At 46.1% G+C, this 17,757-nt stretch overlaps 1 protein-coding gene across 4 annotated transcripts in view; it reads right to left on the bottom strand.

Annotated features, from left to right (window-relative positions):
- The window catches only part of ZNF385D (zinc finger protein 385D), a 389,020-nt gene that overhangs the window by 67,808 nt on the left and 303,455 nt on the right, over positions 1-17,757 (bottom strand). For 3 of the 4 annotated variants that reach the window (XM_068152311.1, XM_068152312.1, XM_068152314.1), the window contains one exon: positions 14,738-14,848. The exons of the other annotated variant lie outside the window; for it this stretch is intronic. In XM_068152311.1, coding sequence (XP_068008412.1) covers positions 14,738-14,848 — 111 coding nt within the window. The remainder of the gene's footprint in view (positions 1-14,737; positions 14,849-17,757) is intronic. 4 annotated transcript variants of the gene reach the window in all.

Genomic DNA, 17,757 nt, shown 5'->3' with positions numbered 1-17,757 from the left:
CAGATACTTACTTCCAGATGAGCACTTTAAGATGTGTTAGCACCCTGAGGCTTACACACAGTAAATCTAACAGGATTCTTCAGGCAGACTGATGGTTTGGAACACAGAGGCTAAGCCAAAGTGTTTACTAGTCGAAATATGGCAGGAGGATAAGCAGATGTCTGCTAACAATGGATTAAATCTGTAGCTGAACCATTTATTCAATTGAATGTAAATGTGGCTCTCAGTCACAGAATCATGGGATCGGTTTGGTTAGAAAAGACCTCTAAGATCATCAAGTCCAACCATCAGCTCAAGACCACCATGCCCATTAGACCCTGACCCAAAGTTCCAAGTCCACACATCTCAAGCCTGTACCTGACACCTGCCAGAAAGCAGGAGCAGCAAGAACCAATGAAGCTACATTGACATTTCCATTTCTGCTCAGCAATTCTGGGAACCATGATCAGTCCATCCAACAGAACTCTATGACTTCTGAAGGGTCAGCAATAGAGGCCAAGCCATCCCTATCTTTTTTACCTGATCAGACAGACCACATCATAGGCTCTGGGGGGGTTTTCACTGCACAGCTTATTACCACAGGAGCCAGCAACAGAATTTATCCTCTACATGAGACTTTGCCCCACGTGGCTGTACAATCCCCTCTCTTACTCCCCACTTAAACCAGTCACGTCTTTATAAAGAGGAGGAGGCCACTAGTGCTCATTCAACAAACAGAAGTTAAGGATTACCTTATCACACACAATTGGCAGCTTTATTGAACAGGCCTGAATATGTGGTTATTGACAGAGCAAGGATTTCAGGAAACAAGAGTCTTGTGTGAATATATGTGGTGGGTTGAAATCACCCCCCAACTAATTGGAGAGCATTACCCCCCAGATAAAATTGCCAGACAAGCTCAGTGGAAGCAAATGAAGCAAAACTGCAATCTAGAAACATAAAATGCAATGAATATGTAGAAAATATGCAATATTTGCATGGATTTACAATTTATAAGCAACACAAGAACCCCCCTGGACAAAACCAGGGGGCTGCCAATAGCTTTCCCTTCTCTGATTCCTTCCTCCACCCTATACAAGGGAAAAGGGAGAGAGAAGAGCAGAGAGTAGCTTGTTAGTACTTAGCCACAAGAAGAATGAAGCCAAGGTCAGTAACAGCCAAGCAAAACCCACCAGCTAGTGTCTGACAGAGCAAGAAAATCAAGAAGAGACTGTTTCTACACCGAACTTTGTGTTAGCTATCAGCCCAATGGGATTGGTTAGAGCTTATCACTATCTTCCCTTTACATCCAATGGTAATTTATTTATATTCTACCACTTTCTGCTCATTCTGTGGAAGATTTCCTAGGCATCAGCCTAAAACCACCACAGTATATTATCACCTTCCTGTTAATTTAACTTCTGTGGTGCACTTAGGGCATGACAAGTGCATTGTCAAATCAGTGAATGATGGGATGGCTCTTGAGGCTCTTTGCCTGGGGAGAAGCTTTTATCAGCACCACATTGGAAGCTCTGAATCCTGAGTAAGACCATGAGAGAATATCTGGATAGCAGCCTCCTCCCAGTTGAAAAGCAGGACTTACACTGGCCAGACTGCTGTATTTCAGGGTTCTGTCTTTAAGCTTTTCTACACTCTGTACTTGGACACAAAATTTGGGATGACTTCTCCTTTGCTTTCAACCAGTATCTTTACAATCATTCAGCATGAGTAGCTCCTACATGCTCTAATTTTGTTCCTACTCTGCCATCTGAAATTTTCCATCTCTCAAGTCACCTCTTTTCTGTCACAGTATCTCAAATGTCAATCATGAACTACGACAGAATCAGTCTCTGTTCTTTCCACATATCAATATCACAGTATCACAGTACCACTAAGGTTGGAAGAGACCTCAAAGATCATCAAGTCCAACCTGTCACCACAGACCTCATGACTAAACCATGGCACCAAGTGTCACATCCAATCCTCTCTTGAACACCTCCAACTTTACCTCACCATCCTACCTTACATCACCATATCTGCTATTCAATGCACTTTGTCCCTCACCTAGCTCCTTCTCCCTCATGCATGTAACACAGCACCACACTTCCTCCAAATATCTATTCCACAAACTACAAATTCTTTGAATAACTTTATTGTTGTCATTTACCACCAAGCATTTTTACAGGCTTGACTCCAGCTATTCTAACACGTTATCTAATAAGTTGAATTGTACTCCTGCTGCTTTTCAAGGCCTCTTTTGCAAGAGAACTTCAGAAATATTTTCCCATTAATTCAGTTGCCAGCACCCTGCTGCTCTCCCTGCTTTATATTCTTTTTTCATTTCTGATTTACTGTAAAATAAGCACTCTGTAGAGAACAGACCTCATCTCTACACATCTGTGAAGTGCTGGATACTCAACAGATACTTAAAATCACAGCATCATCGAATTGTTAGGGTTGGAAGGGACCTCAAGGATCAGCCAGAATGAAGCTGGAGGTGGGGAGATTCAGGCTGGAGGGGAGGAGGAAGTTCTTCCCCAGGAGAGTGGTGAAGCCCTGGAATGGGTTGTCCAGGGGGGTGGTTGGGGTGCCGTCCCTGGAGGTGTTTAAGCCCAGGCTGGATGAGGCTCTGGCCAGGCTGATCTAGTGTGGGGTGTCCCTGCCCACGGCAGGGGGGTTGGAACTGGATGATCCTTGTGGTCCCTTCCAGCCCTGCCTGATTCTATGATACTATGATGGTTTTGCTCCATTTCCCCATGTCCTATCACCACATGACACCCAAAAGGTCCCTCATCATGGGCTAATTCCCATGGGCTATTTCTTATTTTTGCCTAGAATTTATTTTGCATGACTAATTCATATCTTTCAGTGTTTAAAAATGCTGTAAGAATGAAAGTTCCTTCTTGGGAAGACTGAGAAAGTGTACTTGATATTATTACAGGATGAAATGCTTCTTAATGAGCTGCAGTAAAAGTGGTGCAGCACCATCTTGTTTCTTTTTCTAGGCTCTAAGCCCTGTGTCTCCAGCTGGTGACACAGGCCTTAACAAGCAAGGCAAGCCACCAAAGCACAAGGTGCAGGGAAAAGACTGCAATCTTTGTAGCTTATTAGCTTGTCCTGTGCTAAATTAGTGCTCCTGGAGATAGTGCTGTAAGAAGCAGCTGGAACAACATTCAGTGGAGGTGATCACTGGGAATTGTAGGGAGGAAATAAAGGTTCTGGTGCAGACTCTTGGCTAAAGTGATTTGTGTAGTATTAGCGGTAACTGCTTTGTCATTTGGATGGGATCTCTTCAAAGGATGATCCAGGGGTGGAGCACCTCTGCTGGGAGGACAGGCTGAGGGAGCTGAGGTTGTGCAGCAGGAGAGGACCCTGGGGGGACCTCAGAGCTGCCTTCCAGTAGCTGAAGGGATCCTACAGGAAGGCTGCAGAGGAACTGTTCATGAGGGTGTCTAGAGACAGGACAAGGGGGAATAGTTTGAGGCTGAGGGACAGCAGAGTTAGATTGGAGCTGAGGAAGAAGTTCTTCAGTAGGAGGTTGGGGAGACACTGGAACAAGTTCCCTAGGGAGGTCGTGGATGCCACCTGCCTGGGGGTGTTCAGGGCCCAGTTGGATGAGGCCTTGAGCAACCAAGTCTAGTTGTGAGGTGTCCTTGCCCATGGCAGGGAGGTTGGAGGAGAGGATCTCTGAGGTCCCTTCCAGCCTGAGCCACTCAAGAATTCTGTGAAATTTCTCTCTTGTAGGATTGATGACATTTGCCCACGCAGGGATTCAGTAGTTGAGACTTTTCAACCCAAGGCACAAGTTCTGTTATCCTTCCAAGAAGGAACTGTAAAGGAAGAAGTATTCCTATGGAGTGGAAGATGTGCATTTCGTATCTGAGAGAAGTTTGTTAGAAACATTGTCAAGGCTAACAAAATGAGAAAGATTTGTTGGACTCACATAGTGAGAGAAAACCAGTGTAGAGTTTTCACTCTGTGTGTGTGTGAGAGAGAGAGAGAGATTGAGACCATGTTTGCTGTTTTGCAGTGAAGTTTCTGGTGGTGGGAAGCTGATTTTTGTGTGAATTTTACAGGTGCTGCACAGCCTCTGAACTGCCAATGTTGCTAGAAAATTCCTTGTTGAAGGTCTTGCCTAACCTATGAAAGCAAGTTCTGAACTGGTTTATTCTCTCTCCAAACCCCATAGAAAAAAACAGTGAAAAGAATGAAGGACAAATCAATATTTTCAAGAAGCCAGCACTAATCAGAAGCAGGCATTGCTCTGGCAACTCTTATTGAGTGCTTGGTGTACCACTTGTAACCATTTCGAGGAGCAATTGAGTTTTGGCTGTAACATTTGCTTAGCTGCAGACATCAGCCTGCTCTACTTCAATCAGAGCCAAAGGCAAGGTCCCAGGGAAAATGGACCTACTACTTTCATCATGTCTCTTCATGAGTGTCTGTTGAGATAGATAAGCATTAATCAAAAGATGCAGTGGAGTTAATTTCTCAGGAAGCATGTTGTTGGTGTGGTCTGAGTTACTCTGCAATAATGTTCTGTAAGATAGTAGAAGTACTGCTCACTGCAATTTATTGGGAACATGGAGTATACAAGGAGTTAAGGGGGCTACAAGAAAGCTTTTCAGGGTGTCAGGTAGGGATAGGGCTGGGGGGAATGGAGCAAAACTAGAAATGGGTAGATTCAGATTGGATGTTAGGAAGAAGTTCTTCTCCATGAGGGTGGTGAGAGCCTGGCACAGGTTGCCCAGGGAGGTGGTGGAAGCCTCATCCTTGGAGGTGTTTGCAGCCAGGCTGGATGTGGCTGTGAGAAGCTTGCTGTAGTGTGAGGTGTCCCTGGCCATGGCAGGGGGGTTGGAACTGGCTGAGCCTTGAGGTCCCTTTCCAGCCCTAATTCTCTGATTCTATGTAGAATAAAATACTGTTAAAAGCAGTACAAATTTTCATTCCTTCAGTGTCCAATGTGTTAATTAGTTCCATAGGCTCTTTGCAGACATTTTCAAATGCAGTTACTCAGAATGAATTTACCATAGAAATTTGATTTACCATAACTGTTTATCACTAATTAAGATTCTGCTATGTAAATCCTGTTAGATTGACAAGCAATGATGGGCACCTTGTAGCAGGCAATTTAACTAGAGTTGTATTAATGAGGAACCATCAAATATCTCTGTTCTCTGTTTTCACAACAAGTGGCTAGAGTTTCTGGAGAGGTGATGCAGATCAGAAAAATGATGCAATAGAAATGCACTAATTGCTAAACCATAAAAATAAACAGGTCGTCCCTGTGGAAGAACAGCTCCTAGACAAGCGAGGAAATTTTGGCAAACTAGGTGTTCAAGCAGACAGGACTTAAGGAGTGAGCCTTTTTGAGTGATTATTTGATTGGCAATTTAGTGCCTCTATCATCCATTCAAAAAGAAAGCAAGCAAACACAAGTCTAAGTGCCAGGTTCTACAGTTTGCCCACAACAACCCCATGCAGTGCTACAGGCTGGGGACAGAGTGGCTGGAGAGTGGCCAGGCAGAAAGGGACCTGGGGACACTGGTTGACAGCAGCTGAACATGAGCCAGCAGTGTGCCCAGGTGGCCAAGGAGGCCAATGGCATCCTGGTCTGGATCAGGAATAGTGTGGCCAGCAGGAGCAGGGAAGTCCTTCTGCGCTGTACTCAGCACTGGTTAGATCAGACCTTGAGTGCTGTGTCCAGTTGTGAGCTCCTCAGTTTAAGAAAGATGTTGAGATGCTGGAAGGTGTCCAGAGAAGGGCAACAAAGCTGGGGATCGGTCTGGAGCACAAGGCTGGGGACAGGTCTGGAGCACAGCCCTGTGAGGAGAGGCTGAGGGAGCTTGGAGTTTTTCATCTGGAGAAGAGGAGGCTCAGGGGAGACCTCATTTCTGTCTACAACTACCTGAAGGGAGGTTGTAGCTAGGTGGGGGTTGGTCTCTTCTCCCAGGCAACCAGTGACAGAAGGAGAGGACACAGTCTCAAGCTGTGCAGGGGGAAGTTCAGGCTTGATCTCCAAAAGAAGTTCTTCACAGAAAGAGCGAGATTTGCCATTGGAAAGGGCTGCCGAGGGAGGTGGTGCAGTTGATGTCCCTGGAAGTATTTAAGAAAAGCCAGGCTGAGGCACTTAGTGCCATGGTCTAGTTAATTAGATAGGGTTGGGTGATTGGTTGGGCTTGATGATCTTGGAGGTCTCTTCCAACCTGGTTGATTCTGTGATTCTGTGTGACTCTCTGAAAACATCTGAGTGAAAATCCTGATTTTAGGACTACTGTCTATGTCATTGGCCTATCCAGTCATGACATTTGGACATGTGTTTTGTTCCTTTGTAGAATGAGGCGAGAGATAATCATGCTGAAGTGTCTGAATCTAATGAAAACATAACACCTTCTGTTTTCTAGCCTGGCTCACTGCAAAAAAGCAATATATCACTGTCTTGGAAATGGCCAGCAGTAACAGGAAACCCAGCCACTGCTAATTAACCATCTTGTGTAAAAACATGATTGCTAATCAAATCTTTATTATCCCATCCCCTCACACTCTACAGCCTTCACTCTGTAGCCCTTGGATTATCAGGTTTAGTCATCTTACATGTTGTGGGTGTTTTAATGTTGTGAAAGGATAAACTTGTGGCAATGATAACTTAAAAAGGTACCAAAAACAAAACAGAAGAAGTGACTGTGGGAGTAAAAGGAATGGGACAATTTGACTACATCTGGTTATTCTGTCAGATAATTAAGTCATATTTAAGCTATTATCACAGCATAAAGTATTTACTCAAGCTGAAGTGTCATCATTCTTTTACCACCTGAAACCCATCTTTATTACAGGAAAGGTAAAAGCCTGGCATTAGGTACCCCTGCTTGCTTACTCAGTAATGATCATGATATAAGCTAAGTTTTCCTTCAAGAAAAGGAAAGAGGCCTTTCATTTTTAATGATCTCATTACAATGAAAGTTGCTACACAGCCACTTCATAGAAGTTGAATACAAAAGATAAACATTACCCTAACCAAGTATCTGAATAAAAGAGAAAGAGAGACCTGCTGGAGAGAATCCAATGGAGAGCCACAAGGATGATTAGGGGACTCCAGCATCTCCCCTGCGAAGACAGACTGAGAGCCCTGGGGCTGTTTACAGTATCACAGTATCACTAAAGTAGGAAGAGACCTTGCGGATCATCGAGTCCAACCTGTCACCACAGACCTCATGACTAAACCATGGCACCAAGTGCCATGTCCAATCTCCTCTTGAACACCTCCAGGGACGGTAACTCCACCACCTCCCTGGGCAGCACATCCCAATGACGAATGACTCGCTCGGTGAAGAACTTTCTCCTCACCTTGAGTCTAAACCTCCCCTGGCGCAGCTTGAGACTGTGTCCCCTGTGTTTAGTCTGGGGAAGGCTGAGAGGGGATCTGATCAATGTCTATCAATAGCTGAGGGGTGGGTGTCAAGTGGAGGGGACCAAACTCTTTTTGGTGGTGCACAGCAATAAGCCAAGGAACACCAGGGACAAGCTGGAACAGAGATGATTTCACCTCAGCATGAGGAGAAACTTCTTTACAGTGAGGGTGAGAGAGCCCTGGAGCAGGCTGCCCAGAGAGGTTGTGGAGTCTCCTTCTCTGGCCACATTCAAACCCCACCTGAATGCATTCCTGTGCAGACTCCCCTGGGTGATCCTGCTTTGGCAGGGGGCTGGACTTGATGATCTCTGGAAGTCCCTTCCATCTTCTAATTTACTGTGATATTGCAAAGCATTAAAGCACACAGCAAAAGTAAGGTCCCACTCAAGGTCTAATTAAAGTTCTTTTTTGTTTGTTTGTTTTTTTTTTCCTGAGAGTGAGTCTGGTGGTGGTTATATCACAAAGGTATTGGGGATGTCAAATGCTGATGCAGGTCCCTTCCAACCTCTAGTGTACTGTGACACTGGGAAAGGAAATAGTGTCATAGCATCAGTCAGGGTTGGAAGGGACCACAAGGATCATCTAGTTCCAACCCCCCTGCCATGGGCAGGGACACCCCACACTACATCAGGCTGGCCAGAGCCTCATCCAGCCTGGGCTTAAACACCTCCAGGGACAGGGCCTCAACCACCTCCCTGGACAACCCATTCCAGGGCTTCACCACTCTCATGGGGAAGAACTTCCTCCTCCCCTCCAGCCTGAATAATGGCTTTTGCAAATACTCTGAGCTAGTACCTACTGCTTCTCCTAGTGAATTTCCACAGAACCATTTCATTCCCAATGCATACAGTGGTAATTACTGCAATATTTGTACAACAAAGTGAAAATCTGACAATACAGGATGTCATTTGAAATAGAAAAGCCTTCTTCTGATCATGGAGGGAAAGATCAACTGAGCTTCCTATTTTTGTCAAAAAATTAATAAACCCAAAGCAAGCCTTGACAATTGCAGCAAGATTTTGAATGTAAATTAACACACTGCAGACAGAAGGCTTGAAGGCAAGTGATTCCTCCACAGAGGGATGATTTTCACTTGTCTCCAGGTGTAACGTTACGTGCACTGATGGGCTGCTCAACAGAACAGAACTTCTCCCCAGGTGTAATCAGGAAGGATTGATGGTTGGGACAAAAAAGTTGATTATCATGACAAGTCTGCTGATGCAGAGCAAATAGGGCTGTGCTGGGGAAAGGACAAAGCCCCTTCAGAGACTACCTTCTGAAATCTCCTTCCTAAAGAATAAAAAGAAACATTTACCCCCATCCAACAGGAGCCAACACAAATGAATTCAGCACATCTGCTATACACCTGTACCTATGGTTATTCCACCATGGCACAGTGAGACCTACACAAACCCCTGACAGAACAAACACTTGCAATTTTTAAGTCACAGTTGGAGATCAGCTCCTCAATACTATGCAAGTATCTACATGGTCTCCTGGTAGAGCATTGCCTCTGTTGGAATACATGCTCTGAATGTGTAATCAAGCTTTTAAAGGCCATTTTAAAGGCCAACTCAGGTGTGAAGGCCACACTGGATTCTTTCCTGAAAAGAAATCCATCCCCTTTGACCATTTCACACTTTTAAAGACTTCATTTTCAGTGGAGATTAAGAAAAATAAATCACTGCACACGTGGGGGCAATACACCCTCGAAGCTACAGTTCAAGTATCTGCTTTTTGTATTCCAATATAAAGCATTTAAAAGCAGACACTGAGTTGCACTTCTGTGCCTTCAGAGGATCAGAATCCCAGCTCTTAGCTGTGACGTGAGGAAGTACAAGGAACAGCAACATCCCCAGATAAAAGACATGTGAGGAGGGATAAAAGAACCAAGAAGCTGAAAAAGTCAGGCCTAGGGGTTCTGAAGTGGAATATGTTTGCATCAGGGGCTGTTGTGTTTAAGAGTAATTCTCACAAAAGGAAACATTTATCCCAGACTCACAGAATTTCAGGGGCTGGAAAGGACCTTGAACACTCATCCAGTCCAACCCCCCTGCCACAGCAGGATCACCTAGAGCAGATCACACAGGAACACATCCAGGCAAGTTTTGAATATCTCCAGAGAGGGAGACTCCACAGCCCCCTGGGCAGCCTGCTCCAGGGCTCTGTCACCCTCACAGGGAAAAATAAATGTCTCATATTTCTATGAAACTTCCTCTGCCTCAGCTTCCACCACTGCCCCTTGTGCTGGCATTGGACATCACCCAGCAGAGCCTGGCTCCAGCCTCTGGGCACTCACCCTGCACAGCTTTATCAACATGAATGAGGTCACCCTCAGGCTCCTCCTCTCCAAGCTACAGAGCCCTCAGCTCCCTCAGGCTCTCCTCATGAGGAAGATGTTCCACTCCCCTAATCATTTTTGTGGTGCCATGGTTTAGTAGTCATGAGTTCTTGAATGACAGGTTGGACTTGATGATGTTTGAGGTCTTTTCCAACCTTATTGATTCTATGATTCTATGTGCACTGGACTCTTTTAAGCCATTAAACCAATTTGTCTCCACATTCCACAGTCACAATATCAATTATTAAAGTCTGACAGAGAGAGCCATTGTCTATTCACAATGTTCAGTGGCATAGGAAGAGAGAGAACCATGTAGACACTGAGGTCAGTGGGGAAGGAGTAGGAAAGCCTCACCAGAGCAGCCCTTCCCCTACAGCCTGTACTGATGGCAGGATGAGTCATGATTTAGTTGTCATGAAGTGTTAGGCATTAGGTAATAGGTTGGACTTGATGATCTCCGAGGTCTTTTCCAACTTGGTTGATTCTGTGATGCTGTGAAGCCCTTGGAGGTCAACATCAGGGCAGAATCCCTTCTGCAGCCCCTGGATGACTGCACATGAGAGCAGGGGTCTGGAAGGCTATAAAATAAGGGAAGCCCATGCTGGAAGAATCTATTACTGGGAGGAACTTTGGTTATATTTTCTCCTCCCCATCCCATGGGAGGAAGGTAGGAGTGAGCTGGAATGATGTAGGTTTGTTGCAGGCTGGGCTTGAACCATGACAGATGAGCAGAGGTAGAAAAGCAAGAGCTGATAAAAGTAAATGTAGAAAGTCTAAGTTTCACTCAATCTTGAGGTCCTACCACAGCAACAGCTGCCAATCAGCTGGATGTTCCAACCTCTCCTGAATGATTTCCCTTCACTGACTGTGATGTTCACTGGGCATAGACATTGGGCATTGCTCCATAACCTCTGCTTGTGCAGGGAACAGGTAGCTGGAAGCATTACACTTGGGTTTCTCCTAAATTTAGACCTGTTCTCCTAAAAATAGAACCATTTGGGTCAGAAGAGATTCTGAAGATCATCCAATTTATCATCAACCTAACATTAACAAGCCACATGTGGTGGTTCAGGCTGGGTGCCCCCCTGCTGCTGCCACATAAGACACACCCCCAGTGTCCCAAGGGTCCAGCCCAGGGGGTGGACACAGGAAGCTGCATACTTCATACCCATAATGTCCTGCTCCCTACAAAACCCACCTGCAAAGTCCTGCACTTCCTCTTTCTTCCCTCACTGCTCCTATGGAGGTGGTCCCTATCTGCTAATGGAGGGGGAGTCATCTCAAGGCCTCTTGGGGCCTGAAGGAGAAGGGGGAAGGGCAATCTCAGATCTGGCCAGCTGAGATTGCTAGTGTGGGGTGTCTCTGCCCATGGCAGGGGGGTTGGAACTAGATGATCCTTGTGGTCCCTTCCAACCCTGAATGAAACTATGAAACTATGAAACTATGAGATTAGCTTAACAGTGGCGGGAGGGGGGGGAAGAAAGTGCCCTGGGGGCTTTGGGTGTACCCTCAGGTGGGGAGAGGGGAGTGCTGGGATGCTTGTGGGTACGCTTTGGGATCTCCTTTTGTCACTGTGCTTGTGGTTCTCTGTACAACATTCACTGCTTTTCCATTTAAACTTTCCACCACTTCTGCAATCCTTTGTCTGAGTCTCATTTTTCCTGCCCTGGTGGGAGGCAAGGGAGGATCGGCCTTTCAACCCACCACACCATACAAGTCTCTAAGTGCAATGTCTACATGGCTTTTAAACACTTCAAGGGGTGGTGACTCAGTCCCTTCCCTAGGCAGCCTGTACCAATGATTGATTTTTCTTCTCTTTCTTCAGCTACCACTGCTGAATGTGGCTGGAGCAGAATGTGTAAGTCTTGCAGTATGAACACAGTGGACACCAAAGCACTCCATCCCTTCCCACCAGCAACTGACTGACTAACTTAGCTGATGTAAGGGTACACTTCCTTAAAGACCAATAACTTCAAACTTCCCTTTTTTCCTATTACTGCCTTGTTCTCAGACAATGCCTTTGTGAGCCTGTTCAGAGACTAAATCTTTTCTCTCTGAATGTGAATCAACAAAGATAAAAATCACCTTTGCTCCTCACCCAGACAACAGCTGCCCAGGGAGGGGATGGTGAGCAGACACCACTGGATAAGGACTCTCTGGAACGTGCACAGACAAGATCATCTCCAGCCATCAGCTACCCCAGGAAGGGAGGATGGCACAAAGGACAATGGGTTCACCACCTGCACACATACCTGAAAATACCTGTGACTGAAACTGCATAAAAGACCTGAGCAAAGCCTGCCCAGGGGAAGAAAAATGGAGAAGAAAATACAAGGAGAGAAAAGGACAGACACAGGAGAAAAGACATCACCATGGAGCCTGGAAGCAGCACACCAGGAGGAACCCTCTCTCCATGTCCTAATTCTGCCTGCTGCAACTCATGGAGCTGGAGGCTGCTCAGAGAAGGACTTGGACTTGGACTTTGGGATATCTCCCTCCCCTCCTCCAGCAGAGGGATGACATCTCCTCCAAGCCAAAGCTGCAGCTCCCTTCCTCCACAGACCCAAACTGCATTTATTTACTTTTATTTACTGCAGATCATTTTGGACTGCAATGCTGGACTCGCTGCCTTCCATCAAGTGCCTGCCACCCTCCATCTGAGTGTCATCCATTAACCTGCTACATGTACTCTCTATGCTGTCAGGCACATTGCTAACAAAAACTTAGAGTAGTAGCAAGCATGGAAGAGACTCCTGCAGGTCCTAACTTGCAAAGCCTTTGACACCATCTCCCAGGACATCCTAGTGAGTAAGCTCGGGAAGTGTGGGATGGAAGAGCAGACAGTGAGGTGGATTAGGAATTGGTTACAAGATCGAGTTCAAAGAGTGGTGGTCAATGGTGCCAAGTCCAGCTGGAGAGCTGTAAGCAGTGGAGTCCCCCAAGGACCAGCACTGGGTCCTGCGCTGTTCAACATCTTCATCAATGACATTGGTGAGGGAACAGACAGACAGAGTCTGCTCAGCAAGTTTGCTGATGACACCAAACTGGGAGCCTTGGCTGATACAGCTGTAGGCTGTGAAACCATCCAGCGAAACTTAGACTGAGAGCTGGGCACAGAGGAACCTAATGAGGCTCAGCAGGGATAAGCGCAGAGTCCTGCATCTCGGGAGGAAGAATAAACTGCAGCAGTACAGGTCAGGAGGTGCTCTGCTGGACAGCAGCCCTGTGCAGAAGGACCTGGGAGTCCTCGTGGTTAACAAATTATCCATGGGACAGCAAAGAGCCCTGGTGGCCAAGAAGTCCAATGGGATCCTGGGATGTATTAAGAGGACTGTGACCAGAAGATCAAGGGAGGTTCTCCTCCCCCCCTACTCTGCCGTGGTGAGACCTCATCTTGAGTACTGTGTTCAGTTTTGGGCTCCCCAGCTCAAGAGGGACAGGGATCTGCTGGAGAGGGTCCAGCAGAGGGCTAGGAAGATGATTAGGGGACTGGAGCACTGCCTGCTGAGGAGAGGCTGAGGGACCTGGGGCTTTTTAGACTGGAAAAGAGACGACTTAGAGGGGATTTCATAAATGATTAGAACTATCTGTGGGCTGGGGGTCAGGAGGGAGTGGACAGGCTCTGCTCACTTGCTCCCTGTGATAGCACAAGGAGCAATGGATGTAAGCTGCGGCGCAGGAGGTTCCACCTCAATACAAGGGGTGACTTCTTTACTGTAAGGGTCACAGGGCACTGGAACAGACCATCCAGTTCCAACCCTCCCACCGGGCAGGGACACCTCACACTACAGCGGGTTGCCCAGAGCCATATCCAGCCTGGCCTTAAGAACCTCCAGGGATGAGGCTACCACCAGCTCCCTGGGCAACCTATTCCAATGTCTCACCACCCTCATGGAGAAGAACTTCCTAACATCCAATCTGAATCTACCCAGTTCCAGTTGTGCTCCATTTCCTCTAGTCCCATCACTCCCTGACACCCTTCATCCATATGGATCTCTCTCGATGAAAACAACACACCGAAACACACAACCAAGCCAAACCAATTCGCTGCTTGAAATGGCTTCCACAGAACCAACCTCTGCCATGCTAATGGTTTTTCTCTCTCAGCACAGAGAGGCTTGGCCTAGCTGCTCATTCTCACCTTCCCTTGTATGAGAAAATTGATCTTAAAAAGAAATCCTGCACACACAGCTGTCATAAGGATTTATAGATAGCTCCTTTAGAAAGAAGCTAAACGATTCCAGGCTGTTGTACTGCCTTTTCTCATTTTTCTTTGAAAGGTAATTTGATACCTTGTAGTTGGCTCTGCTGCTCTGAAGGAAATTGAAATCAAAGAGGAGAAAATGTTGTGTTTTCTGAGAAAAAAACAAACCACCAAACCCACCCTGAAAAATCTCAGAGAGCAGTTTGGTTGTAAACATTTCCTTACTACTGCTGTGCAATAGCTAAATGCAATTTCTATTTGTTGTGCTGATAAATCCTATCTCCTGCATCTCAAAACAAAGGCATATTGGTGGAACTGCCACAAAACCCCTAGGTTTCTGAGCAGAAGCACCATTGGTGTAATGGGTACAATTCTGGCTAGATGGAGACACTGTTATAAAGGTAGAAAAAGAAAGGTGGTGAATCCACCAGGACTCTAAGTACATCTGACCAACTCCTAACATTTACAGGCTGAAAAGAAAGGCAAATACAACCAGGGCTAGGAAAAGAATTAGCACCCAGGAAATATTTGATCCTTATTAGCAGCAATAGATCAATCAGTTTTCCTATTTACACTCTGGGCAGCACTGCTGAAGGTTGGTGAGCTTGCAGGGACGTATCCACAGGGAAAGCCTGGACAGGAGTATATACACTACCAAATCATTCTCTTTATTTGAAGCATCCCATGTCCTTTTCATCTGCTGAGCCATAAACCAAAGTCATAACATTGCATTTAGGATCAATTTATGCAAATTATGGCACATCCTAGGCGATTATTCTGATCTGATACAAAATGATTGACTTACATCAGAATTGAATCTCAGCTGGCAAATGTTGCATGATATGATTTGCTTTCTTCTATAAGGAAGAGGAACCCCAAATGTATGATTTATTACAGCTTTTTGGATTGGATCCATCTGTAAAGAGAGAAGAAAAAGAAGAATAAAAGCTTGTGCTGTCTCCCCGTGTGCTGCTATGTATAGTCTCAAACAGATTCTGTACCGTGACACACCACACCACCTAGTACAGACTTACAGAGTCACAGAATGGTAGGGGTTGGAAGGGACCTCAAAAGCTCATCCAGTCCAACCCCCCTGCCAGAGCAGGAGCACCTACAGCAGGCCACACAGGAACACATCCAGGTGGGTCTTGAATATCTCCAGAGAGAGAGACTCCACAACCCCCCTTGGGCAGCCTCTTCCAGTGTTCTGTCACCCTCACAGGGAAAAAATTCTTTCTCATGTTCCCATGGAACTTCCTATGCTTCAGCTTCCCCCACTGCCCCTTGTGCTGGCATTGGGCATCACCCAGCAGAGCCTGGCTTCAGCCTCTGGGCACTCACCCTGCACAGCTTTATAAACAATATTGACCGGAGCGAACACTGGATCCTTTTTGAGTGGTATAAAATTGCTGGTTCTACCAGGGAAGGGGTGTGAGGACCTTAAATGCATTACTGCTTGAGTATCCTGCATTTCAGACCAGGTCCATTTGTGGAGAAATTTCATTATTCCTTATTTTAGAGAATATATCTCTGGCTGCAGCTCTTCCCCAGGAGGGTGGTGAGAGACTGGCACAGGTTGCCCAGGGAGGTGGTGGAAGCCTCATCCCTGGAGGTGTTTGCAGCCAGGCTGGATGTGGCTGTGAGCAACCTGCTGTAGTGTGAGGTGCCCCTGCCCGGCATGGCGGGGGGGTTGGAACTGGCTGATCCTTGAGGTCCTTTCCAACCCTAGAGATTCTATCATTCTATGCTTCTCTATGGTTAAAAATTAACAGGTGTTTATGATGCAAATACAACTAACTGCCTAAGTGATGGTCACCAGGATTCACAGAGCACAATATCTATGCCTTGAAGAAAAGTAAATTTCTACTTTCCTGTCCCCTTGATTCACCTTTTTTTTTCCCCTATTCTGTCAGCAAAAGTTTATTTGATAAATCAAGAATGGGAGCTTTTCCTTAGAGACATCAATTATTCATGGAAGCTGTAACAGTTGACAGTCAGAGACTCTCTTGCAGTGAGTCCAGAACAGATCACTACAGAAATGTTGCACCACCTGACAGCTGTTCAGTGTCAGACAGTAGTAGGTCACTAAACTAATTTCGTTTGAAAAGAAATTCAGAAGGGAAAATGAAAAGCAAGCAAACAAACAAAGTGACAACAAACCTCACAAACCAACCCAAACCAGCACGGGGAAATGAGAGAGCCCTAGGGGAAGGTTTGGAAGACACGGCCGGGTTGAACATCCTTCTCAAACTGAAGTGGAAGTGAGATGAGGTGATCAAACTGTGTGCTAGTGGTGCTCGTTTCACTCAGTAACACAATGCTGAAAAAGCCCACAGCCCAAAAATGCTGCTGCATAGACCTGAAAGAACACCACCACATGGGATAGCAAACAGGCAGCAACAGCTTCTTTTTCTCAGCTGCTCCACTGCCCAAGAGATTAATTCTTAAATCAGCAGAACCAAGAGAACTGTATCACAATATATTAGAGGTTGGAAGGGACCTCCAGAGACCATCATGTCTCTGCCAGAGCAGGATCACCCAGGGGATTCTGCACAGGAATGCATCCAGGTGGGGTTTGAATGTGGCCAGAGAAGGAGGCTCCACAACCTCTCTGGGCAGCCTGCTCCAGGGCTCTGTCTCCCTCACTGTAAAGAAGTTTTACTTCATGCTGAGGCCAAATCTTCTCTGTTCCAGCTTGTCCCTGGTGTTCCTTGGCTTATCACTGTGCACCACTGAAAAGAGCTTGGCCCCCTCCACTTGACACCCACCCCTCAGATATTGATAGACATTGATCAGATCCCCTCTCAGTCTTCTCCTCTGCAGACTAAACAGCCCCAGGGCTCTCAGTTTCCCTTCACAGGGGACATGCTCAGGTCCCCAAATCATCCAACCAGCCAAACCAAACCAACTTTGCAGGACATGTAGTAGGTCTGATATTTTCCAAGTGTCACACCTATAACTTAAAATCTACCTGGTGCAATCTTATCATGCTGGTGTGCAGAAACAGAACAGTTCAACAGCTGCTGGGTGATTTGATCCTAAGTATTGCAGTCTGAAGGGGGAACTTTAGCCTAGATCCTGAGTGCAGAGATTGAAAGCAAAATTAATTGCCATTGGATACAAAAAAAGAAAAAGAATCACAGAATCACCCAGGTTGGAAGAGACCTCAAAGATCATGCAGTCCAACCTGTCTCCACAGACCTCATGACTAAATATAATCCATTGGATTTCTAATGGGAGTATTGAGTCGAGGCATTAACAGTTCTCTCTCTTTTCTCCTCCTGTCACTTCTGCTTCCAACTTTCTTTCCCTCCTGTGCCCTTGCCAGAGGATCTTAGTCATTCGTCATTGGAATGTGCTGACTGGGGAGGTGGTGGAGTCCCCATCCCTGGAGGTGTTCAGGAGGGGATTGGATGTGGCACTTGGTGCCATGGTTTACTCATGAGGTCTGTGGTGACAGGTTGGACACGATGATCTTTGAGGTCTCTTCCAACCTTAGTGATACTGTGACACTGTTGTGACTCCTGTGTGTGGAAGGAGGGAGGGAGTGGGGGAGGAGGCAAGCGGTGCCCCTGGATCCATCCAGGGGGGTCCGAGGAGTTTCTGTGTTGTTTATAAATGTATCTATATTATACATCTAGTGTATATTTTGTACATATTCATTGCATTTCATATTTCTAGACTGTGGTTTGTTTGTAAAGAGACCATCATTTGGTTCCATCCTAAACTGAGCTGGTCTGGGGGTAGTTCTCCAAATGAGTTGGGGGCTAATTTCAACCCCCCACACTATGTATATTTGACATTCTTTGTTTCAGTAGGAAGCAT

This window comes from Melanerpes formicivorus, unplaced genomic scaffold (assembly GCF_026170545.1).
Source record: "Melanerpes formicivorus ecotype bairdi unplaced genomic scaffold, bMelFor1.0.p_v2 SCAF_23, whole genome shotgun sequence".
NCBI lineage: Eukaryota > Metazoa > Chordata > Aves > Piciformes > Picidae > Melanerpes > Melanerpes formicivorus.
Note: the sequence above shows the minus strand (reverse complement) of the source record. Positions and strands in the feature narration are given on the sequence as shown.